This window comes from Pleuronectes platessa, chromosome 14 (genome assembly GCF_947347685.1).
Source record: "Pleuronectes platessa chromosome 14, fPlePla1.1, whole genome shotgun sequence".
Lineage (NCBI taxonomy): Eukaryota > Metazoa > Chordata > Actinopteri > Pleuronectiformes > Pleuronectidae > Pleuronectes > Pleuronectes platessa.
In genome coordinates this window covers 19,124,759-19,152,157 of record NC_070639.1, presented here as the reverse complement: position 1 = coordinate 19,152,157, position 27,399 = coordinate 19,124,759, and the positions used below count along the sequence as shown (strand labels likewise).

At 40.9% G+C, this 27,399-nt stretch overlaps 1 protein-coding gene across 1 annotated transcript in view; it reads left to right on the top strand.

The window, feature by feature from the left end:
• The first annotated feature begins 2,271 nt into the window (after positions 1 to 2,271).
• Positions 2,272 to 27,399, top strand: part of lrp1bb (low density lipoprotein receptor-related protein 1Bb) — a 174,583-nt gene continuing 149,455 nt past the window's right edge. The window contains exons 1-2 of the mRNA XM_053439172.1: positions 2,272 to 2,518; positions 23,016 to 23,153. Of these exons, the coding sequence (XP_053295147.1) occupies positions 2,272 to 2,518; positions 23,016 to 23,153 (385 nt within the window). The remainder of the gene's footprint in view (positions 2,519 to 23,015; positions 23,154 to 27,399) is intronic.

The window sequence follows — 27,399 nt, the reverse complement described above, 5'->3', positions numbered from 1 at the left end:
AGTGGATGCTGTATTGCACAAATGCAGGATGAAGAGATTTGCTGTGTGTTCATGCAGAATACTGGGATTCTTTTTTAGATATGGTAGTTTTACTTACACAGGTGTGTACACTATCTAGCCTGCCTGCCTTACTTTGCTAATACTTTGCTCCGGTGAAAATCTGTCCCTTTTTTCAGCATCGCTTCAATGAGCCACAATTTTGTGCCGATGGCGGCTCTTGTGTTTCAGGAATGAAGCCCATGAAAATGTGCCTGGCTGAGTGCATCAGTGTGTCTCCCACTGTCATGATAATGGAACCTGGTTTTCCACACTTACTGAATGTCGCTGCTGCCTATATTCTATTCCTGCCACTCATATTTCTATAAAATTACCTGAAATGACCTGCCTCTCTTGTGCAGATCCATTATTAAATGGAGGCGGAAACAAAGAAACAACATGCGTTTTCCTATTCAGCCTTCTCCTTGACACTGGCTGCACGTGGAGCCAGTGTCAAGGAGAAGGCTGTGTGGAGAAGGAGAAGGGGGAGATGAATTAACACAATAGGTCATTTGCCTGATTCATATTTGGCCTTTTAGCTTTCAAGGTGAAGTGGCATGAAAGGAGGTAGAACATCAATAGGTAACTGGCTGCTCTGAGATTCAGGGGCAGTTTCTTTCATGGCTTCCATCACGAGCCTAGGAAATGGCCCTTGTGTCACCAACCCCTCTGCTTTTCAGTGGTAATCAATTCAGCTTTAAAGGCTTCGGAGACATCCCTGTAGAGACTTCAGCAAACTGAACATGCTGCTGCCAACCTCCAGCTCAGCGTGGGCCTTTTGATGCCTTGGGTTTTTTCTTTATTTTCTTTTTCTTTTCAGGAGAAATGTAAATAATGTAGTCAGCACGCTCGGCTCACAAACACTCGACATGTGTTTAAAAATGCAATTAGTGTCAGTGTAATTAATGTCACAAGAATGTGTGACCCTCGTTGTAAGTCACCATTAAACTGTCAGAGCAGGCACAGTCCATCATAGCTGACAGCCTGTTTTGCTGAAGATCACAGACAAGAATCTCGGCCTTGCTCAAAAATAGTGTTTTAATGAAGTTAACATTTTATTGAGAAATATTTCTCAGACCACATTGTTTTGTGTTGGTGATATTTCACAGTTAATGGGCAGAAATAAAGATCGTGGACGATTTCCTCGAGTAGTATAGAGGCTACTTGGAGTTACTTTATTCTTTGATCAATATGACATGAATTTTATTGAATTTTTTTCTTTGAAGATTTGATGGCTTTGGTGTTTCATTTTAAGAAACCCCCCTTCTTTAAAAATCTGGGGGAAATGGGCTTTGAATATTCAAAAGAGACCTTGATTTAACTTGTACAATATATTGCATCAGCGTGAATAGAAGAGGAAGAATGGATGAGATGTTTGACCTTTTCAGATTTGTCCCCGGGTAGTGAATTTGCTGGAGGGTGCCGGGGCAGGGAGCAGCCGTGCGTTGAATTATCACTCCCACTGTTCAAACGCTGCAGACCTGATCTCCCACTTGCTCCACTCCCACCACTAATGGGTTAGGAACACACTGGGAAAAGGAGACAGAGATAGGGGGGGGGGCTGCAGCCTGCCGGATCGTCCGCGGGTCAAGCTAAGAAACAAATTACCGTTTTTCCTCTGGGCTGAGGAGAAGTAGCGACAGGTCACTTTGTGGTGTCAAATCTTTAGCAAAGGCTTATGTCATTCTGCAGAATGATGGAGCGCAGTCTCTGACAGCTACCGGCAGGAAACATGTCAACACTTTGACGGATGCTTGCTATATTGAAAGGCTATGATGACATTTTAGTTGACTGTGCTTTCACCCCCCCCTCCTCCTCCTCCCAATTCAGCCATCAAATGCAAGTACAACACCAAGGAGGCAAGACGATAAGAACAAACTTGCCAAACTGCTTTGTAATAGTTTGCCAAGGCGCGAAGGACATCTTGTCTTTGTTAGAGGGAAAGCAGCTGTCACAATCACAATGCCAGTGAACCGCCTGCTTCTGCTTCTTTTGGTTTTAATCTTCTCGAAAAAATGTTTAGCCTTCTGCTCTATCAAAGAAGAGTGCTTTGCAAAAAAAAAATGTAGTGTTGACAAAAGGACATGCAGTATTTGAGATTAAGCAGTACATGACTGTACATGACTGTTCATTCAGCTCCATGCAACCTGTAAAGATAATGGTGTCAGTGTCTCTTCACTGGATCCATTTATGTGCACATGGTTCCAAAACAAGTCCACAACTCCTCTCACACTCATGCTCAAGTTTACCTCCAGTGCATGTTATCTGGTGAAACATGTGAACCACCTGCTCAGTGCCATCACCTCATGCTGCATCTTCTCTGTCTCTTTCTCCACCCCCTTTCCCTCATGTCATCCAGAAGCCATTGTGTGTGACATTGGGGAGTTTCACTGTCATGACAAGAGCACCTGCGTCCCGGAGGCCTGGCTCTGCGACGGCGAGCCCGACTGCCCCGACGACTCAGACGAAACTGGTCCAACTTGTAAGTCAGCCATCGCATCCATTCCTCACTAATACAACACTGTCACTACACATACTCCTCATGTGTCAGCAATTTTCATATCTGTTGTTTAAAGACCTGCGTTTGTTAGACAAGAGCCTAACAAGTGGGATTCCACACTCTGATTTCAATAGGAGCATTCATCAGCCCTGTGATGAACTGGTGACCTGTCTGGTGTGTGCACCCATCCCACTAATTACCAGTATAGGCTCCAGCTTCACCAGCCACTGCACTAGATTAAGCAGTCAGAGATAACTTCTTCGGGAACAATTCGCTTTTTAAATTAGTAAAACTTTATCACCTGCAATGCTATTACATTTTGGCGATACTTAATTTCTGAGTTTTTATCTAAAATGTTTTAAATGAAGTTGCACAATAATTACATGATGTGAAGGTCTCAACCAAAACAGTTATACAAATGCCTCCACCCCAGCACAGAAACCCAAATGAATAGAAACATAATAAAACCATAATTAATTAATGATAAATTCTCCAAAACCAAAACAAATTAAGTATATAAAAAAACAAAAAAAACAAGGGGGACTTAAAATTGAAAGTGTGGTTACACAACAGGCCTCACACAATAGATGTGACAGATACATTTCCATCAAATTTTGCCGCACATATCAGCTGCGTTCAAATCTCGACACAATCACCCTCAAAATTTTCACTTTGCAATTCTTGCCGTGTGTGTTTGCTGCCAGGCCTTATGCAGTTTGTTATTGGATCTTCTCACATTGGATCCAACTTTCTCTAGTTCCAACAGCTCTCATTAGTTCTCTCATCCAGTGAGTGGAGCTGGGTAGAAGGTAGAGGACACGTGTCTTATACATTCAATAATCCAGCAATCATTTTCTAGCACAACATCTGATTATTGTTAACAAGATAATTACAAAGTCCTTGATTCAAGTGTTTTGGAAATTGCAATCAAGTCTTATGGAGCACATAATTATAAAATTGCAGTGTGGCACTTTCTTTCTTTAAATAGATTTGATCCATTTTGATGATTTTTTTCCCTTTATTGGCTGAAGTGCTCATTTGTTTTTCTCATCACTATCAATGGTTCAAAAATATTTTTCAGTGCAGTGAAATCAGAAACACCTCTTGTGATCGAGCAGTTTGACATTTATATGACTGTACGACCTATAGATACATTTCCACTGCAATAAAATCGGCATATGCTGTTATTAAATATTAAATGCTGCATCTGAGTACGATTGAGCTATTCCAATTACAGCATCATATATCACATGACAGACATGCAATGATAATAATAATGATACTAATATATAATGTTTATAATCTGGGAGAAACTAAATCTCTAGCTATTAAAACAAGTACAAACTACTGACAATATATTATGACTACAGTATAATGTATTTTTGTTTGTCTTCCACATTAGGATTGTCTCATTACTATGATTATTTACATACTTCTCAGACATAGATTTCCTTTAATGGATAAACAGAGGATCAGCTTCATGTTGTTATGAGTTTAATTAGCCTTTGTAAATAATGAGGGGAAAAAAGAAGCCAAATTATAACCATCATTCCTGGTTCCTCATCTCTGTGTCATTACTCTCACTGGCTAAAATGAGATCATCATGAATCCCCTAGTGTGCAACAGGTCATTTATATAGTATGCTACTTGTGGCTGGAAATGCTTGTTACAGAAACAGATATCATGATGAGAAACAATATAATTGCCTGTATTCTAATGTAAACAAGCAATCGATCGGTACATTTGTTTATGGACTTTCCAAGCAGTAAAAAGAAAGATAGAAGGATATATTTGTTTTTTTCTTTGTCCATTCGTCTGTTCCATTCTTGTGAAGGCCTCAAAATAAAATTCTGTAAATTTGGCAAAACGATGGACTTGGACTTGAGGATGAACTGATTAGAGAGTAAAATAGTCCAAGGTCAAGGTCATACTGGTGTCACAAGACAACTTTCACCATATCCCCCCCTGCCCCCATTGTTCAGAGATTAATATTCTAACTATGACAAATCTTCAGAGAAGTGGAGGGCTCTAGTTTTCTTCTTTCTCAGAGAGAGCATTCAAATATTTGAAAAAAAACAACAACCACTAATGATATCATCAGACTCCCGAGACTTCAACTTTCAAACTGCTTTTGCAGAAACTGAGCAGCTTTAGGATTGTGTGCTTTTTGGAACTTGGTCCAGGCTGGGTACTAAAAGTCAGGCTGTCTAGACTGTCTCTCTGCATTAGATGGTTATCAATCAATGGGTTGAACTTCCTTCTTTAATCTTTTTTCCTCACAAGTTAGCCTCCCTTCAAACGTCCCTTTAACCACGTCAGATTGGCCGGTCCGGTCGGGCAACAGCAGCAGGAAATGTGAAACTGCTTCTGTAATCAAAGCACAGAACCAATACATGTTACAGATTAAACAAATTAATCACAATTTTAACTACATTCAAAAACAAGGAAGAGCTAATGCATGCATGTGGTGTGTAGTCTGATAATTTAATTTAAAAAATAAGTTTAAGATTTGCTGTATATTATAGGTACAACCCGTCTCTTTGGCTTTGTGAAAGATGTTTTAAATATAATTTATAGAAAATGACCTCCGCTCTATTGCTGTGGGCCAAGTCGTAATCTCCAGAAGGCCATTAATTATCACTGCTATTAATGTTGGCGCTGCTTTATTTACAATGCCTGCAACAAAATGACCTCGCATATAGATGTGCAATCTGGCTCAACTCATCATCATTGACTATGTATTGATTAAAACAGGAGTTAGATCAACTTTACCCTGCAAACAAAAGACAGGGTTGGAATGTATTCTGTCTTTTTCAATGATAGCAAGGGCTGCAGTAACCTGGAAATAAAAGATCCTTTCGATAGGATGATAGCCACCGAGCAAAGCGGTGGGGGATTAAAATAAAAGCACAAGAAAATGGTGCAAAGCAAGGTGCAAAGCCATCAGGACCCTGATACCACTGTGAATATTTTGGGCATTATACAGAGGAGTTTATTATCTTTGGAATAAGGCAAGGTAATACATTACACTCCTGTCACCTCGAAATATGAAAATGGAGCCACTGATGGCCTCTCTCTACCCTGCTCCCTCTCGGTCAGGGAGATGCAATCTGCATCTCCACAGCCTGTGGGGAGGAGGAAAGGGAAGGTGGCCTTGGATTGCAATTCCAAGAGACTAGAAGGAGGCATTGGTTTATCTGCTGAGCCGCGGCTCCCGTGGGACTGGGCAGCTGACGACAGTTATTCAGGGAGTTAGGAAAAACAGCCTGTCCCCACGAATGTCTGGAGAAAACCCAGCAAAGAGGCATCTCTCCAATTGGTCAGCAGCTCAAGCAAATGCTTTCTGTACAATGAGTCAAAGTTTCGCTGCGTGTTATGTTATGACACCAAACGACATCTTGTGATGTGACAGTTAAAGTGGAAACATTAAAAATTCACTGAGAGCGTGATAATCACATTCTTAGTTTGTGTAGCATACTTAGAAGGAAGTCTAAATGCCAGGGCTGTCTGTAGACATGCACGTCTGCTGTTTGCTCTACGTGTGAGATTATGTGGGACAGTCATAATTTACTTTCTGTAAATATCACTTCCAGTAGAAATGTTTAACAACTCTGGATTCTAATGGCTCTCTGCGTGTGGCTCTCTCACTTTTTTGATGCTTCACGCCTTGAAAAAAGTGTCTCAGAACTTAAATCCATGCTGAGTCCTTCAGGAAACGATTTCATGGACTTGGCTCGATTCGGTAGTCCTGCCATGAGACACTTTTTGTGAATCTGGCGAACATGGAGACCAATGAATCCTCTGATTGAATTGTCACTCCCAGAGGAAAATACAATATAAAGGGTCAGCAACTGACTTCAAAAGCATGGCCACTGGAGCTGTAGCCCGGCCCGACCCAGTCAAAAGTGATGTTGATCTCGGTGTCCTCTAAGCACAGGGGAGGAGAGCTGTTCAAAGACGACTCTCTCAGGGGTGCTTTCGCTTATTCCCCTTCAACTACAGGGGAGGGCATGTCTCCCCATGCATTCCTCTAAACTCCTCAGATTCTCTACTTTGGGCTCATCGGTATCCTACAGAGAGCTTAAAAAACAAGCAGCATGTGGAAAGACCAGTAATGAAAGAAAATAAAATATCCTCCATGATCCTGCACAGGTTGCAGCAGGTTGATTTCCTAGGTTTGCCAGTGGGTATATCTGGGTTACCGACTTCTTGTAAATGCCACTTGAATAATAATGAGAGCAAAGTCAAGACATCAAGCAAATAACGTTGTCTGTTTCTGCTCAACAAGCAGAAACACTGCCGCCTCCAATGTTAAGTCTCAACACTTGTACGATGAATCTCAAACATTAGTTTCCGAACTCCATCTTGTTCACGGTATGTATGATCTCCTCTCTCCAGTGTTTTAGTATCCTTGTTTTGATTACCAACATTTACAAATCATTTCTCACCCAGTAAATACAGACATGAAATGAAATTCTTTTGATAACTTAAACATACAGATGTGTGTGTGTGTAGCGATATTCCTTTAAGTTCCTATTTAAAAACAATCAAAATATGCGGCAAACTCTCCGTTATCTGCCGCTTCCTCCTCCTCCTCAAACATGTCTCTTACCAGCTGAGCCTTGGTCAGTGGGTCAGAAGGAACATCGCAGGGTTCTGAATCTTCGTTGTTATTTTCGTTGTTGTTTTCATTATTAAAACAATGTGTTCCCTCCCTGACATCGTCTCAAACGCAACTTGAATTTTTCTTCAGCAGGCTACGAGCGCTGAAGATTAGATTAGATTAGATTTCTTTATTTATCCACACAATGGGGAAATTCACTTGTTACAGCAATAAAGAAAAGCAGAATTAAAGTAACAGTGCCGAAGCACAATAAAAAAAGATCACAATATGTACACTACTAAAACTACACATAATAAGAGTACAGATAACAAACAACCTGCAAAACAGACACTGTGCAAAAGCAGGTGCTGGGGATAAGGTGGAATGATGTAAGTGTTATTGTAATGAAAACAAAAATATTATAAGTAATATTGCAACAGCAGTGACCATGATACAGAAAAATTATTAAAAAGTAAGTGACCATAATATAAATAATACTACAACATAGCATACTGGAAATATAAATAATGCAATGTAGGGTTAGGGTTAGGGTTAGGTTAATATAAATATGTTGCATCAGGTCTAATCGCAATGTTTCCCTTATCTTATCCATACCTTGTTTTTCATAATTGAACAACACATAAACAAATTGTTGATGCTGTTGTTTGCTGTTTTTTTTTAGCTGCGTAATAGTATCGTGGGATAACTGCAGACAATAACACCAAGATCCCTCTAACCATACTCGACCGTTAATGCTGATGACGCACTTGTGATTCTGATCGTGACGCACATCTGTAAGACGATACCCTCTTTAAACATTTAAACATGTGGAAGTGGTTGATAAAGCCCCTCTGGAAACTCTGCTTACAAGTGCAAACATCATGAGGGGGGTCTGTCCGCGATGAAGCTGCAGTAACCACAGTGAGTTTATTTTAAGTTGCCTATCAACCTCCTGCAGGGTATTCTTTCTGGCAAGTGCCGTATTGAAATAAGTGTATCGCAAATGTGCCCGGTCCCCATGAGAATTGGTGCCAGTAGGATGGAGGTTTAGGGGGTAATGTAGCGTAGCACCTTGTTATTGAGCTGAAGGACAGGGCCTGTTGCATTATGTAACATTCATTTCCCCTCCTCTCCGTCTCTCTCCTCCTCCTGAGAGGTAACCCTCCTGTTGACTCATCAAAAAAACAACTTTTGCATATATATCGGTGAAGAAGATTCACAGGCAGTGCTGGACTTTTTTTTTTTTTTGAATGTATGAGACGATTACATCGCGCTTCAGCTTTCATTCTGCTGTCCTGTGTTAGTATGATGTGCCAGTAGGTTACTGGAAAGCTCACAGGTTGTTTCACACTATAGAGCATGTGTGGTTCCTGACAGCTGCATATGATTACAGATCAAATGCAGCACATTGTCCTTCACTATCAACACATTTTTTAGCAGAAAAATAAATAAATACATTTCCCTTCCTCTCACCATTTGAAACAGAGCTTGTGTACACTTCCTTAGGCTCTTTCCATCTGTTTTCAAGGTAGTTCCAATAGACAGGGAGCAGACACAACAATTTGTGTGTGTGTGTGTGTGTGTTTGTGCCTGGAAACACAAATTCCCATGAAGACACTGTCTCCCTTTATACAGGTCTGTGATCACTGCCATCACAATTTGGCAGACACTTCATCCTCTTTGCCCTTAACAGTTGTTTTTATGCAGGTCTCCGCTTGCTGCGTCGCCCCTCTCTCTGTAGTTCTACACCTTTCTCAGGACAAATCATTAGTGTGGGAATGAACGTCGTTGCTCGGTGACAATCTTGCGCCCACTCCGTGTCTCCTCCGTGTCAGAAGTGATGCACCAGCAGGAGCTGCTTTGTCTCAGCTCCCTCAGCCCCCATCCTCAACAGTTAAGCTGCACTGACACATTTCCCCCTTTGTATTCCCGGCTTGTATGAATATTATAAAGGACAGCGTTCCCAGCTTGTCACCTGAAGAACCAAAGAAAAGAGCATACTTTATAAACTTGACACGCCTGCTGCCATGGCACCAGTGTGACATTTAAGCGCTAAAGTCTGCATTATCTCCCCGCTGCCACAGCAGAGAACAAAGCATCGAGGCGATAGGAGCTTCCACTCCGAGCAAACACAGTGACACATACTTACAGACAGCCAATGAGAAAAACAGCATGCAGCATCGATGAGTGCTGTTCATCCCTCAGTTAAACAGTAGCCGGGACTCGACTCTTAATGAGCATGACTCTGTGACTCTGGCCTTTATTTATTTATTAATAATGAATAATGGATTGTTTAATAGATAGTGAAAGGAATGAGCTAATGCCCTCTCTTCCAGTCACTCTATAAACATCGTCATAGTCCAATGATTATTTCAAGGGAGCTGGGCCAGTGCCAGAGAAAAATACAGGTCCTCCCACTCACTGTGTGTATTGTACTCTAACCATGGTCCTCATTAAATGGGCCTTCAAGCCAAATCAGATGACTTATTTACTCACTTATGATCAATTGGTAGAGGCCAACACACCAATCAGGGCCCTGACATTCATTTTATAGTGTGAAATATATAATTAAAGGCAAAGGTCAAGGCTTTTCATGCAAACTGTATGGAGGGATCCAAGGTTACGTGATATAAGAGCTCCTCCAATTTATTTTTAAAGTCGCAGGGTTAGTTTGCTCCCTCATCCACATATAAAAATATCCAACCATATTTTTAATTCTTTTCTCTCTCTCAACCAAACCCCCAAAACGTGCACATTTCTACCTTGATTTACTGGAAAGAACTCACATGTAGTGGAGGTGGTGTGGATTCAAATCTGAGATAGAAGTGAGTCAATTATATGCTAGAATGTTTTCCCACAACAATCTAATCAGATAAAATGGCAAGGCTTTAAAAACTTGTTTTGCTGCTCTCACGTGGTCACATACATAAATAAATAAATGCTGCATTTAGATTTATGCATTCCATGACTGAAAGTGACAGTGGGTAGATTATAGAATGCGGACAGCAGTGTCTCGTGTTAAAGTCACATACATTGTTCAATGGAAAGTCATTTTACGGTTGTAAGCAAATAACCAATATTGTTGTTTTTCTTCTCAAGATAAGGGATATTTTCTCGAAACAAAGTTTACTGTGCATACATTGGAATGGTTATTGGCTGCAGTGATTGCCCCCCCCCCCCCCCGTCCACAAAGAGACCCCATCTTAAAGCTATTTCAATGAAAGCGATGGGGGTCAAAGTCCAGTGACCTCATTCGGGGGGAAGAAAACAATCCATTCTCACGTTCAGCTTCATGTAATGTGAGTTCTCAGCCGTCTGAGCGATACAAATCAAGTTGGGATATTAAGTTTGTTTTAATCAACACTATAAATCTTCCTGCAGGGGATCTTAAGGTGCGTGGAATCATGTTGGGGTCTGTCTGCTGTGTACTGTACCTGTTGGAACATTTGTTATCCAGAATATATTAAGAGTCATTAGCCCACAGCCACACATATGGTGCAGGGATTGAAGATCTGCGCTGTAATGACTCAGTGAGTGATTCCCACATGACAACGTCCCGACATCAGAAACATGAATTCAGTTCGGGCAAAGCAATACATCTGAATCTCATTGCATCAATAACGACATTATCTCAATTGTGTATTTACTTCATTGATGAAAGAATGCCAGCATTAAATGCAGCACTGTGTATTGTCCTCCTAATGAGATCATTCTTCTCCGTGAATATTGGCTTTAACCTCTCTTACTGCAATATACAGTATGCATTATTCATTTGAAGCTGCCCCCAGAACAATTAGATTATCACATTTGCATAATGGTCGGTCACAAAAGTATCTCTATCGACTAATTATGTCGGTGTTTTCCAAATAATGATAAATAGGAACATTTGCATTTTTTTTTTTGTATGGTGTTTGTGAGGTGCCGCTACAGTGAGCTGTCTCGGGTCCACTCATTCCTCTCCTCAGACAGATGTATTGATTCTTTATTACACAGTAGAGCCAGGATGACATGGATGCCAACACCTGGCTTCACTCCACTGCACAGTGGCAACATCTCCCCTCTTTCAAATAGATCTGATTGAATACGCAGCATCATTTACAGCAAATAATAAGCAAATGCACACAGGAAATTAGAGCTTTTATTCATCATCTCTCATATAGTGGACCAGATGCCTATAGCATGTAGCAGATGGTATTGATTTCGGATTTATGAAGACACTTTAAGTGAAACCATGTATTATGCATGAGCTAATTTGTACAATTTGTACATTTTTAAATGTTAATGTCCCAGAGTATGGAAAAACGTGAGGTTTTGACATTTTGACAAATATTCAAACAGGTTAATTCTTCAATATTCGTATTGGACTGGACTGTTGGAGCATACGTGCACATACAATGCATGTTGCACGCGCGTGCAGGTTAGATACAAGGATCCAGATAGATAATAAGCCAAGAAAAAGCCAATCATAAACTACCTTTCACATATGAAGAGCGCAGCAGGGGATTCTCGAGTCAGAAGCTTTCACAACAACACCAATCTCCGTAGTGCTCCGGTAATGGGTTGTGCAGCATGTGGAGGAAGGAAGTAACATTTGAATTGCACTGCCGGGATGATGTGTTTTTGTTTAAAGCACATCGACATCGGCCTGCTCCACAGAAAGCTCTCAAATCTCGTCAGCATCTTCCATGGGTATGACACTGCTTTTTCATCCTGACTTATTTGTGTTGTTCTTGGCAGTTTTTCTGGTCCATCGTGTGTTAGAAACCTCATCCATACGGCCACTCACTGGATAATCTGTATTCCCACGTGGTCTCACAGCCGCAGTCACTCGGACGCTATTCAGAGTTCTTACTCGGATGCTGGCAGAAGAAACTGTGGAGACTGTCCACAGCAACTGACTCGGACATTCGTGTTCTCACATAGGCAGAGGCTTAAGAGTGATTTAAGTAAGGGGCTTTCGTTCTCCAGAGCAGTTCTGTTCTCAACCTAGATGTGATAGAGCTGCACCTGTGTTGGCTGTTTATAATTGGTATATGTTAGGGATGCACCGAATATTCGGCCACCGAATATATTCGGCCGAATATTGCAAAAAAGGCCACATTCGGCCACATTCGGTATCCGGTAAAATGAGTGAAAAACAAGGCCGAATATTAGCGGCGCGTTTTAATGACGCAAGCAAACAGCGTCTAGTGACGCGATAAACGTAAACAAAGATGTCCGCGAAGAACTATAAATCAAAAAGGGTCCGTCCGATCCGTCCGTCCGTCATTCCGAAACAGACTCGGAGAAGCATACTGAGGCCATGATTTATAGTTTTACGAGCCTTTTTGTTGTGAAAACAATTCACCGCCAGAACAGTAGATGGCGAAACGGAAGTCGAGCTTAGAGAAGCCTACCTCATGAGGTATATAGAATAAGTCCACGCTGGTTTATTTACGTCCTCCCGGCTCCTCACACACAGTGAACGATGGCAACTAACAGAAAAAGGATGTTGATGACGCGACAGTTTTTGCTGAATAAAGTGACACCCAGCGGGTCAAAATGCTTTTGTTATTGTGTCTTAACGCAGCGGTTCCCCGGTCTTGTTTCCAAACTGCGTTGCTAATTCAACAGCTGCAACAGCTTGAAGCTACACGGAGGCAGCTAGCTCCCCCCAGCTTCCACACACAGTCAGCAGGGACACCCGATACTAACTACTACCAAGTGTTTGCTTCTAACCTGACGGTGTTTGAGAAACAGTGTCATGACAGCCGTGGGATTAAAGTCAGCGGGTTTTTGCGCTGTTCCCACCGCAGTTAGCATGGTGGCTAGCCCGCTAGCCCCGTTATCAAAGTTCGTTATAACCGTATGTGACCGTACACACTGCTGTAAGTGCTCTAACCAGCCACCGTCAGCCGGACAACGCCGCTTGCTTAACACACTTGTCACATTAATCATAGAGTCGTAGTTGTGATTTTGGTTTATTGTGATGTAGGGAATGGAACAGGAAGTTTCCATTCCGAAATGCTGGCGTTAGCGGACCAATCACAGCCAAGTGCTATCCGTGGGCTGTCCGTCATTTCGACGTGTAGTTAGAAAAATGAGAGCTGCACGAAAAGCTCGACCGAGGAGCCTCGGAGAGGGCGTTCCACGTTGGAGAGGGCGGTCCTATCTGTCCGTGTCCGTCAAAACGGAGAAGCATACATTGGCCTTAAGTAGACCTATGGCTTGATACAGGCACAGTTGTTTTGTTTTAATGTTTTTGTCTGTAAAGCAATTTGGGTTGTCTTGTCTCAGATGTCAGTTTCTTTCTGATGACAAATCTGTTCTGGTCAGGGATATGTTATGTACCTGTAAGTGTTTGATGTTACAAGCACACTTGCTATTTACCTCAGCCTTTACATTATTGTTTACATTATAGCCTACTGTTACTTAGTAGACTTGTGCCAACTTTTGCACTTTTTTGCACAACATGTCAGAAATGTTAAATAAACATTTACTTTCTTTGAAAATCATGTCTATGTATTTTATTTTTGCAAATTAAAAAAAATAAATAATGAAAAACTTAACAACCACATTCGGTATTCGGTATTCGGTATTCGGCCAAGCGTTTGATTATTATTCGGCTTCGGCTTCGGCCACAAATTCTCTATTCGGTGCATCCCTAGTATATGTAATGATTGTGTGTTTGAAGAATCAACGTTCATCACTCTGGGTTTGCAGATTCTGGAGGGCGCCTCTGTACGGGACTTTCACTTCAGCAGCCGCGTTTTAATTTCTGCTGTGCACGAAGATACGTATCCCATTACATTTCTTCTGATCTAGCTGCACTGTAATCAGGCTGCACTAACTGTGGAGGTGGTGTTCAGATGCCTCATTATTAATTCATTTTGGACAGAAGTTATACAACTTTTTTTTGTGCCTCACATTCAGTGTGGACTGTATTTTGCTTTGTATTTTACTCAAATTTGTATATAAGTCCTAAAATTATACAAGAAATAAGATATACTTACAAATAGACTTGCTATAGTTGTTTTGTAGTTTCAGCAGTTTCAGATCCACACCTACAAGCCTTGCTGGTTTGCAGCCATCCCAGCACCTGTGATGGTTGAACTCATGAGCCATTTAGTGGAGCGATGGAATATGTTCTTTCAGTTTAGTGGGTGTAACACTTCTGCTTCATATAAACCTGTTAAGTCGAACACATAAACAGGCTCCTTACTGTGTGACTGAGAAATCCATCAAATCTGTATTTAAAAATTCGGAAGTCAAAGAGAAAAGTTAATGACAGCAGCTGTAGAGTGTGATACATGGGGCATTGTGATCTCCTATCAGAGGAGAGCTGCGTCTCTCCGAGCTGTGAAAGTAAAGAAGTGTTGAGCTCGAGAAGTAAAGAGTAATAAATCCTGCAGCCACAGCCCCGATCTTCACTGCAAGTATAACGGGTAACGTTTTCAAGACGAGAGCCTAAAGGTGTGAATGTGCATTTCTCTTTCTCTGGCTGTGCCGATGCAGACTCACTATTTTTCATCATGAATAAACAATGTGAAGCAATATATTAAATCAGATTACGGGTCGCCAGGCAGAGAATATATTGAGGACATTACAACTAAGCAGTCAATCTGTCTGGGGCGAGCGCACGGCAGTCGAGGAAATGGAACACCAGTGTAGACAATAACACACAGCACTGTGCACAGTAAAAAGGTAAAGTTTGTTAAATTACCATTGACAATGCATTTGTTATCTGACAAATTATCTGATCTTGCAGCAGACGACAGTATCCAGTTGCATCGATTACAGAATTACTAAACTTTTGTCTGGGTCTGCTTGGACACAGCATCACTTTGAAAAATCATGGTCTGGTTTAATACAGAGAGTGTTATGTCTATTCTAAACCACAATGAGCACATTTACATATTTGTGGTTGGTTAAAACCGCTAATAAGTGTGATTGACTGATTTCCAATTGTCATTTGAGGAGTTTTCTCAAAATGTGGGTCCTGTTCGACATCATGAAAGCACAAGAATCTGAGAAATCCACCTCGCTGTTAAATAGCTGTTTAACAGCACAATAAGTACACACATGTTCACGGCAGTTTACGCCCCATATCTGTCAAAACAAAACACAAGAATGTGCAGTGTCAGCTTCTAGACTGACCAAATATTAAAGAAGAGGAAATCAGTGCATTGGATTATTGTTAAATTCACATTTTTCAATGTAAACCTTTACCTACTGCAGAGTCATTTGACCTGTGAGTGAATTCTGATTGTATCCATTCCTCTTGCAGACAAGCTGAAAAGTATGTGAGTGGATTTTGAGAAAAAGGCCATTGAGTTGCAATCTGGGCTCATAGCAGCAGCAGCAGCAGCAGAGAATCAAGATGTCAAACCTGCTCCCTGGTGTCAAACAGTCCTCCACTTAGTATGAGCTGCTTTCATTGCAGCAAACCCCTGCTGAATATCCTGCCACTAATAAATACATCACATCATTCATTTAAAAAAGATCTTTCCTGTAAAAAAAAAGGGAATCGAGCCAGAAATGATGTTTGTCATCACAGCATCATTAATACGAGTGAACCGTTGTCACAGCAGCCGCCAAACCCTCAGCAGCCGCTGCCATGACAACATGGAGCACCCGTCCCTCCTCCAGTCATATTGTCAACAGGACAGTATATATATGTTTTTATAGATTGGTGATGCAAAAGCATAAAACCATGATAATCTAAGAGCTCAGGACTTTCTCTCGGCCTTGGTTTCTCGTTAAAGCACGGTTTACAGTAGGTGATGCAGACAGTGTAGTTTATACAGACATAATGCAGCATGATGGGACATACTGTTAGTGAGCTACCTGTGAAAAGCTGTGTGAGCTCAGCACCATTAGACTGTGACACTGCAGCACGGATGAGCTGCAGTCACGTTAGAGCTGCAGCCATTATTGTGGACGGCTGTGACACTTTGAAATGCTGCCAATGTGCTGCCCTTCTGAAGAGTCGGTTCAAGAGGCGCACTGCCTGTAACGTAGCTAGTTATGGATTCATTTACCTTTGAAATTCATAAACTTTGTGCATTTACTGGTCCTAGTGATTATCAGAATCAGAATCAGAATCAGAAAGGATTTGTTGCCAAGTAGGTTAACACCTACCTGGAATTTTCTTTGGTCAAAAAGGTGCATACATTGAACATAAAACATCAAACATAAAAACACAATAAGTATTTCACATAAGAAAGAAATAACTATACATAAAACAAAACAAAAATATATACAAGATATAAAAAGTTAAATAAAAAGTTAAATGCAAAACAGGAGAGAAATGTGGATATGCAAAATGCAATATACTGTTATGTTATTCCATCATTTTTTCACCTTTTTTTTTAATTGTATTACAAGAGGTTTGATGGAAGGGTCATGTGACATTAATCCATCTTGTGTGATTGGAGAATTTAGTCAGGAAAATGTATGCCTGGGGCTCGAGATGGAAAACCTCTCCCGGTGACAAAGCGTTGACACACGTGTAGAAGATACGGACAGAGATGTCAAGAGAGTTAGTGGTGATTAGAGCTTGATAAACAAAACGTGATGTACGCAGCAGAGTTAATACGTCACTTCCTGCCTCTGTCTGCTGCACCCGGCTGCTCCACCTCTCGTCTGAATAATTCAGAGGATTTGCTGCTGTTGTGAACGCGAGAACCTCCCGCTGTGTTGTGCATGTTTGAAATGCAAACTCTGGATAAACCCTGTAGCCAATTCTCCAGGTGTTATCCAGGTAACACTTTTTCTGTTTCGGAAGCTTTTAAGTTGTCGGAGGAGCTTTTTCAGAGCTTGACTGAGAAACACAGGATAGCAAAACATTGTAACATAACCTTCTGACAAACTTACGACTGCAGATCTGATCCCTTGTGACACACACTGAGGATTGTTTATAAAGCCGAACTGAAGAACAATGCTCTTGACTGACCAAGTCGGCCTGGGTTTAATGTGCTGAAGGTGTAATGCTACAGAAACAAGAATTGAGGGAGATTATTGTACCGAGCATCACCAGTGGCTGGCCATGCATAACCACATGCATGCAAAGCCATACACATTTCCCCAGCAGGGAGTCGTCCAGCTCATACTGTGCTGCTGGCTGCTTCTCAATAGCTCCACATGATTTTAGTCGTCGGATGACTACTCACTGTCCTGCTGATGCTGAGGAAGCAGGCAGCAGCAACACATTATCATTTCCCAAAGGCAGCTACAGCTTTCTCTAAATGGGGTTGATTGGAAATCAAGCATTTGATTTGCTCATAATTTGGTAAATGTGTTTCTCTGTCCGGGTAGACACTGAGTCCTTGCGGGTTTTTTTGTGGAAATTAATATAGACATATTGCGTTGGTGGTCAGAAAAATACAGCAAGATAAGCTCTTTTGGGAGAGTAAATCACTTTAAATGTCAAGGGTAGAAAGGCCACACGGTAAAGTAATTCCTCTAAAGAGCCCTTCATGTTCAGATGAGTTTTTTGAAAGACTGTGGCTTCGATGTTTCTCATGCATTGATTATTTTCTAGCAGCCGACCACATTATCAACATTGACAGCCACACATTGATTTTCAATTTTTTACTACTTGAAATGACTCAAATCTAAATCTTAAAAAAAAAAAAAACACATTGACGAGGACCATCTGTCCGTTTGAATCCAAACACGATCACGTGCAGGGGCGAGGACTGTTGTCGGCTTATCTCTTCAGAGAAGATGGCTGGCATAGCTGCTGGTCAATATTGACGTTAAAGTTAATTCTTCAACTCTGACACTCAATGTTTGCTCCCTCATTCCAGACGAGTTCACATTCAAAGACTCGTCAGGCCTGTGGATGAGCAAAGACAGTCTGGGCAAAAAGGAACAGGGTACCTAGAAACCTGAGAAGCTACATGTGGGAAAGCTGAACGGTGCGACCACTGCGATTAGCTTTCCAATTAAATTGTCCTGAATAATTTCAGGCTTCAACCAAGGTGGCTGTGGTAGCTGAAGCAGCGAGAGAAGGTCAGACAAGGATAGCAGCTAATGAAGAAAGAGATGTAGAAGTGCAGGAGGACGACAGCCAGTTACAGCAGAACCAACAGGATGTATAGACAGCAGACAGGGATACGACTATAAGTATTTATTCATATATTTGTCCCAAAGTACAGGAAAATACTACAAATAGCATATATTTCTGAGGGAAAAACTGTTATTGAACTCATTTATTCTACGCACTGCATATTCCTGCATTTAGCTCTTTTTGTTGCTAAATACTTGGAATGCTGAGAGGATTCTTTGCCTTTGTGTTATTAATGCAGAGCTGCCCAGAAGCAGCACATTCTAAGAGGAGATTTTGGAAAATTACTTTCACACAACTTCTATATATACACAATTCCTCCAGAATCTTGTAAAAGCAATAACTAATGCAAAATCAACCAATCACTGATTCTTGCACATCTCAAAAGTCACACTTTCCTGCGAGTTTCAGTCATAGCAGCCACCCAGACAAAATGTAGAGCAACTTACAGGATGCACTTCTTTCCTTGTTTGGGGGTTCTGAAGGAGAGGCAGACATGTGTGACACAAATATCTCACATTTACCAGCAAAAATTACTGCTGCACACGACCGTGCAACGCAATTCCCCAGTGCTCTGCATATAAGCAGAGTTAATTTGATTTGTACTGAATGCAACGTTGTGTGGAAACACAAACACACAGAAGAAGTCGTGTAAGGATGTGTAAGAATAGCTTAGGAATAGAAAGTAAAATGTTTAAACATGAAGCTGTATACAAGAAATATTGCGATGATTTTCGCTACTTTCAATTGCTACCACAATTAAATTGCAGTAAACATGTGTTCTAATATTTAAAAAAATGTTTCCCAAGAAAAAGCAGATGAAACCCTGGAGGGTCGGCGTTGCATTCGTTATTCAAGTCGAGCCTCAACATCACACATTGCCCAGACATCTTATAATCCAAACATCCTCAAGCTTCAACAATGACAGATTTGATGTTCACACACACACACACACACACACACACACACACACACACACACACACACACACACACACACACACACACACACACACACACAAGGTACACAGACAGTATACCTGAAATATTCATGCCTTTTACACTTTTTAGTCATTCTTCCACACCAGTGATGCGGCTCATCAGCTCAGAGATTAAACATCATGTTGAACTGTTTGTCTATGAATTTTGTGAAAGTCGTCAGCTCTGGAGCTCAGGACGAACTAAACTTTATTCATATATTTATTTATTAGTTTACAAAAAGTACATTACTTGCTTTTTTCAACATTTTATATTCAATATGTGCATATTTAACTTGACATAGTTCACTTGTACGTTTTCCCCATAGTGTTGTGACAGTAAGGGGATGTATAAGGGACTGTGTCAAAAGGACTAATTGTAACTGCCTTCAGGCTCAGTGGCTGAACCACAGTGCATCGGGTAAAAGCTTTTCCTGTCTCGGCTGCTTCTCACAGTTCTGCTCCGGTTCATATAAAACTCAAGGATTTGGCCCTGTCATTGTACTTATGATCATATTAGAGATTTGTGTAAGAATGATAACGACGTTAGGGTTGAACAATGTCAAGCAAACAAGTCAGAGTAATTCAATATGTACTACAAAGGCTACATATACTCTTTTGGGGCCATTTTAGGAACTTTACATTGGCGTTGTCTCATGTCAGTTGATCACCATCAACCTTTATAAGAAATACGATGATTAAAGTATTACTTATCTTGGATGAGACTGAATCACTTTATATACAAGTTCACAAATCTTCCACTGCTGATAGATTATCTGTTATTTTCCTCTAGGTTTTAAATATTCCACACGCGCTGCCAGCTGCTCAGATTAAAATAATTATCATAATGAACATACTGTGGCGGCTGAAGTTTTAGTTTGGCCCAACTGATTCGTTCTCAGTTACTCAGTGGGGAAATCGCAGTGTTTAATTATCATATCCTAGTGTGTAAATGCTCGGTAGTGCCACCTACAAGCCACCGTTTCCATTAAAGCCCCAATGCACAAACATATCCTTCTCGTTCTAGAATAAGAAGCACAGCCTCACAACTGTAGAACACACAATTAAAGCAAATCACATATTCGACAACTTTCTATTTTTGTGAAAAATTCACTTAAATAATATCTTATTAACGGACATTTACATTTTTCCAAGCAGTCCAGAGCATGTCTGGTCACATCTGGTAATATAACCCTTGACCTGCTGCCCTACACTCGTAAAGTCCTGTAATTATCTTGTTGTAAATTATATTTTTTAATATGAATCTTGTTCAGTTCAGTTGGAACACAGATATGTGCTGGTTTGCAGCAGCGCCGGTGATATATGTGAGGTATTTAGACTAGATGGGGATGTTTTTTTATTTTAATTAATAGTTGTGCTATTGTAAAGTAAGACATTGATAAATATTGATGCAGAACTTAAATGTTTTCCACTTTGCCCGAATAAGCAATCTCACTGTAAATATTTTTTTTTGCTTACCAGGGGAACATCTGCCTTCCACTCAAGGTGTTATGATTAAACTGGTTTTGTGCGCTTGCCCATTTCATCTGCAAGCATTATTCATTTATCAAACCATTACTGGGACAGCCTAGTTTTTTACCAAAAATAATTAGAGATTAGGAATTCCCCAATACTACAGGGATCTAACACGGTGTATCTGCTTTTAACTCTTTGACTCTCTGTCATCTCTCATCCACTATATTTCAACAGTGTTAAACAGCTACACATCCATGTAAAGAATGGATGCATGAAAAGATCTATAAAAAATATTTTTTTTATAGATCTTTTTTCGAGTGACAGAAAATTGCATTTGATGAAAGACTGAATGTAGAAATGCATTTCCACTTTATGACAAGTCAAAGACACATATTTGCAGCTGAGGGGGTGCTCATCTCAATGCTCATCATTATGAATGGTCTGTAGGGAGTCGTATAACTACCATTGGGTCGCGTAGCTGTCAGAGGATGTGTTCATTGAATAAAACCAACACTCTCCTGCATGTTTGGCTCTGAGCGGCGGTCCAACCCAGTACAGTAGTGTGGGACCTGACAGAGGAATCCCGAGCACCTCAGTCGTTGAGAGACCATCTGTGTACCCCTGCATGACAGATCAGAGCCACTGAATATTCATGCTCCATCCTTTCCCCTCATCACATTAGATTAGACGCCATGCGGTGAGGCAGCGTGGGGAAAAGGCTGACAACACGGCTGCGTTGTCAGGGACCCTTACAGCTGCGTGTTAAATAGCACATTTGCCAAAATGGACATGAGCTGTAGTGTGGCGCCTGGTTGACTGTTCAGTGACAGTGTTCCATATATTTTATATCACCACGGCTGTATTTTAATACCACATTAATGATCTATTTATATTGAAACCTCAGGAGGAAGTGTTTACAAATACATCAATAAACACACACATCTGATTTCGATAAAATTGTTTGATTATATTTTACCACTGGGTCTCTGTTTAATACCAAAATCGACCACTTATTGAGTTTGATTCCAAATGTATCATATATCTCAGGTGTTTTACAATTTCCTTTTAATTCATCATTATCACTGACATAAAAGTGAATTGTGTGAAAACAGTACGGCCTCTTACCACCTGCAGCATTTTGACAGCAGAACTATGATGATTTTTAAAGCAATATATGCTTTTGTTCTTTGTTTTTTCATTATCATATATATCATACATTATCATACATCTGTATGATGGATCACAAATGTATGTTTGTATTTGCAGCTGGAAATAAGCACACACATCAAAAAACATCCATCCCAAAAGCAGCAGGGAGTGAGGGAAATGAAAAAAGGCAAATGCTTTAAACATACTGGAGCTCAGCAGATGAGGCTGCCAGCTTGCTCATGTATGAAATATGAACTCGCAGAGACAAGGTCACTTATATTTGACTTACCTAAATGTGGCATAAAAATAGTGCAAATCACTGGGGCTTGAAGAGATGGCCAAGAAACCTTCATTAAAGAAGAACATCTCCCATCACCATTCTGAGGCGATAAAAATTCTTGGGTGGGGAAACTAATGTGAGTCATTATTGTGTCAATACAGACGCTGTTCTACTCGTCCACATGGTCCCTCTGTAAATCAGCACCGGGATGACAGCCCTCTTTGTAACAGCCGCATTAACTGAGGCATCTCTTACCTTCCAAAGTAGAAATGGAAGCTGTGAATAAGTGATTGCCCAGTCGAGATGGTCTAAGTGTGCCGGCATGTGACTTCTTATGGGCGGTGGAGCTCCAGGGATTGTCACAGATCCCGTCACGTGGGTGATAAATCTTCCCATTAAGTGGCTGCAGCGGCGCACTGGTAATTGATATCAATGTAGTTAAGGTGGAGATGTGACACATTTACAGTGGCGGTGCAGTGGTCAGCTGTGTTTTATGTGCTCTTGTGGCTGAGGGTCGTCTATGTGCCTCATGAATCCTTAAGCAGCCGCTCGCTGCTGGCAGGGAGAGCAGTTTGTTATAGGACAGCGTCGGGAACATCTGCTTTGTGCAGAGAACAATGCTGTGAAGTATAAATACATTTGCATATGCATAGGTTTTTTTCCGCCTCCTATAAAAGAGGTCATATAGTCCCAGCACTTGGAAAGGCACTCACAAAGAAAAATTAATTTACCTGCAAAAAAATTGATAATGACAATGATATATGCAATATGTTCTATTTCACATATGGTCTCTCTCTCTCATAATGTCCCAGTCCACGTGCTGATGAACACACTGTTAAAGCTCATGTGGCTTTGCACTAAATACATACTGATACCGAGCGAGAATAATGACTGTTATTAAAAAGTAGTTCAGAGAGTTGACTCTTGTGTCTCTTGTTATTCCAGGTGCACAGGAGGTGGTGATCAGATGTCCCCTCAATCACATACAGTGCACGGGGACAAAAAAATGTATTCACTTCAACAAACTTTGCAACGGGGCTAGAGACTGTGAAGACGGCTACGACGAAGGAGTTCACTGCAGAGGTAAGAGTCAATGGTGTTTTCATATCCTCATTCTTTTTGCCTTGGGTTTAAAATACATAATACAATAAGCATTCTCATTATCATGGCAATTAATTAGATCAAGCTCACATCTTCTCTCCTCTGCGTCTTTCCTCTTTTTGCCATTGTGAAATGTATTTGACCAATTAAATCTGTATTGGATTTGTAGAATGTAAATCTGTGGAAAATGTAAACCATTTATATTTTTTTCCTGCTTATGTGCTTTGCATAAGATGTTCATTATTCCAAACGTTTAGTCGAGTCAATTTATGCCGGAGTGTGGTTTTGTGTAATAGTGGGAGTTTAAGGTTCATTGTCACATGTACATCGATAAGCACAGTTTAATCTGCACTTTGTCACATGGGCATTCAACCTTTATTGCTTGAGGTTTGGATTAAAAATGGTCATTTGTAGTTCTTGTCCAAGCTTATTGTGAACATGCTTTGGTTGGAATGGGCTTCAGTGAGTCCTCCTCATAGTTCTATGATATGGTGCCGTTATTGAACCGCAGTTTGACTCAGTTAACCCACTCCTGTACTTTATCTGAGGACGTAAAAGAAGACAAGTTCAACTCGGTCCACAGACTGAAGGCTAACTACCCCTCCCCCAGCTACAGCACAGGGCTGGTGGCCTGGTTATTCCAGTTTACAAACCAGTTTCCGAGTCTGAAGTCGATTAGATGAACGAGATATGATTTCCACGTCCAGAAAGACAGACGGATGTTTTGAGCTCCCACTTTCCAACTTCTGCTGTTGACCCGGGTGCCAAGGTGACTCCTCCTCCTCCTTCCTGTCAGAGCGGGCCGGAGGAGCAGCAGGCCGGCAGCACCGTGCGCAGGTGTTGTGTTGTACATACGGTTTTTGTTGTTCCTCTCATTCTTAGCAACTATATCAAGCTGCTGTACGGACACCTGGCTTGTCTGATAAGGCAGCATCTGCCTCGTGATGGCCGTGGTCCTGGCACAACATTAGCCCCGTGTCAGGCCGGAACCATGACCTTTTTTCTTGACCTGTAAGACAGTTAAAGTCACGCTGAGCTTTGTCTCTGCGTTAGTGCAAGGTGCAAGGAGCCGGTAGCCTCTGACTCCGAGTCCAAAAGGTTTGTGTGTTGGCGCAGAGCAGTAAAACTCTTGTGTTTCACTCCCGACACTAATGCTTGCACTACAGAATTTCCCTGGTAGACTGATAGACTGCCTGTGACGAGAGGGTGAAATCAAATCAATATTGATTGATGTGAGAAGACATTGTTAGGGTGTGTAGAATAGCTGGTTTGGTTTACAAGTAGCAAATTAAGTTTATGGATCGCCTTATTGATGCACGCAGAAAAAGTCTCAGTGCTACAAAGGCCTGGGAGGGTTTATATTGCAAACACATAGATATAAATATGATTTCCTGCTTCTCAAATTTGCAAAATTGTTTCTGGTGGACTCAGTGATTTTCAGGGTTAATCCTTCAGGTCTGTTCATTCAACTACACAGTAAAACAGAATGAGGTCTGCGAGCGTGGTTCAAACAGAAGACGGCGTTCATTTCATGTAAGGTGTAATGAAAATGCAAAATGCCATCTGGGAGAAATGCTCATCTCGGCCCCGGTAAAACACACATGAGGATTTTGCAGCCTCAACTATATCCCATCAATTTCTTTTTAGCTGCAACAGTGAGTCATGGCCGGCGGATAAATGACGTGTGATCCACCAGTGCTGGAAGAACAAGATGATACAAATCTGCATTGTCAAACTTTACATTCAGATTAATATGCAGGTTCTTCATAGGAATCCTTTACACGTACATCATGAATTATAATAATACATTAGTTCTGCTTCCAGCTTGTTAAATACCCTTTATGTTACACATCCCCCAAAAGGAAACGTCTGAGCCAGAATTCCAACATCCTGCTGGCTCACAATTAAATATAAGTGAGTAACAATAAGCACGACTCACCTTGCTGCATCGTACTGGGAACACTAATCCCTCGCCACTGGTGACGATAACTCGGAACCTCCCTCCCCTTTAAAAAAATGTTAAATGAAGGACAGAGCCACTGATGAAATACCAATAAATCCAGAGGTTCACACTATCTCTCATTCATCAGTTTTAATTTGGACGTACTGCTTTGCATTTTAAATTTCAACGTGTCAGGGTTAGAATGTTTTTTATTCCAAAGCGAGCCGCTGTCATGTGGCAGCCGCTGCAGTGAGGACGACTCACTGTTTCACAACAGATTTCACCGTTCACTCAAACAAGGTTAAAACATCTGCAACAAACAGAATATTTCCAGTATAAATCAAGAAGTTCATGCTTTTTGTTTGCACGCCCCCCCTTCCTTGTTTGCGTGGGTTTTCTCCAGGTACTCTCCCACAGTTCATAGACATGCAGATTGGAATCAGGTTAATTGGAGACGTGGATGTGAGTTAGAATGTTTGTTTGTCTTAAGATGTTGACGCTGCAAGGAACCAGTGACCTGTCCAGGTTGTCCTCTGCCTCCTTCCTGCTTTCAGCTGGGATTCGCTCCAGCTCCCCCGGTGGCACTCAGAAGGATAAGCGGATATAGATAAAGGATGGAGCTACACATCGACTTTCTATAGCTTTCAATTAAGGGCCATTTTTCAGAATACAATTTATACCGAAATCTTAATTTTAGTACACAAAATGATCGTTTATTTTCACAGAAGAGCAATATTTATAGCTCCTTAAGATGTCTTCTGCTAATGCATTCTTGGTTATATTAATATCTATTATAAATAATGCTCTTTATTTTAATGACCACCATAACTCCAGCTACGTCTGCTTTTGTGCTCATTTCATATTGAGTACTTTTTAGTCCTGTTGAATTGTATAGATTTTTATCCCTGATTTATCTTTGTTGGCTCCATCCCCATTGTCTGGCCTTTTATTACTGCTATGGGTTCAGCAGGCTGTTGGATGTCCTTTCACCCACCCGTTGTCTATTCAGGGGAATCGAACGTGTGTAACATGGCGCCTCTGTGTTGTAGATACATTTTGAAAGGAAGTTGATGTTTAGTCATCCCTCATTATGCAACACCACAGTCAGCTGCCTTGAAAAACTTCCTAGCCTGAAGTTATAAAAAAGATCTGCTCACTACTGTAGTATAAAATATGAATGCATTTGTTTACTTTTATATAAAAAAAAACAAAAAACTTTATTTTAATGATAGGGTTGTGGTGATTTCATGGCAACCTGCTGCCTAATTTCCACTTAGGGACATATGCTCTAAACTTTGTGCTTCGTCTCGCTCACTCGGAAGCAGGAGAAATTGAGGTCACAGAAGAGAAGTTTTAGGCAACCAGCTGGGTCTCTTGCAAAACTTTTTTTGCCCTCCCTTTCCTGCCCACCTCTTATGAATATACATGCCGAACATCCCCAGAAGGGATTGGTATGAAGGTGCCCTGATGGAAAACCACCTAACTCTTTGCGCTCACCTTCAGGAGACTTGCTCGTTCTTAATCACACGCTCGTGGCCGTGCCGTGGGATCTCTGAAGTCTCCAATGCTCGCCTTGAGAAAGACAAATGTCGAAATTAAATAAACACAATTCAGCTTCAGACTTCATGTGTTATCTTTAGGGCACTCCAAGAAAGTGAACACAAACATATTTATATCAAATGATGGAAAAAGCGAATCAGCCTGGAGCTGCTTAGAAACGAAATTTGAAGACTTTGTAAAAGCGTAAAGCCCGGTATTAGATTTCTCAGAGATTTAAAAATGAAAGCTTAAATATGGTGCCAGGCCTAATCCATGCCTCGATACACTGCTCATTCAATATTTTCACTTTCCCACAAAGATAAATTCAATATTGAATTAGTGTTATTAATTCTAAATCAGAGGATGAACTGATATCCTGTTCAGGACATTATTCTTGTTAATATCACAGTCTCTATCTTTATCTTTACCAACTAAAGTATCAGATCATGACAGAGGGATTAAATATAGATACACATATTTATCAGTGTCAAGTTCACAAGTGTGAAGCAGTGATGGGATCTTGACGATATCGTGACAGCACATTGACATCAGTGTCAGTGAAAGATTGATCTGACACGTTGGTGCTTCAAAGTCAATGTCAGCTTTGCAGCCTTGATGATATAAAGTGCTGGAAATTACCCCCAGTAATGAATCCAGTGATATTTTTATAGACACTTAATTTATTATGGGCAAATTATGACATATGATTGAACTTAGAAATGATTCAGTTTTTTTGTATTGCTTAAA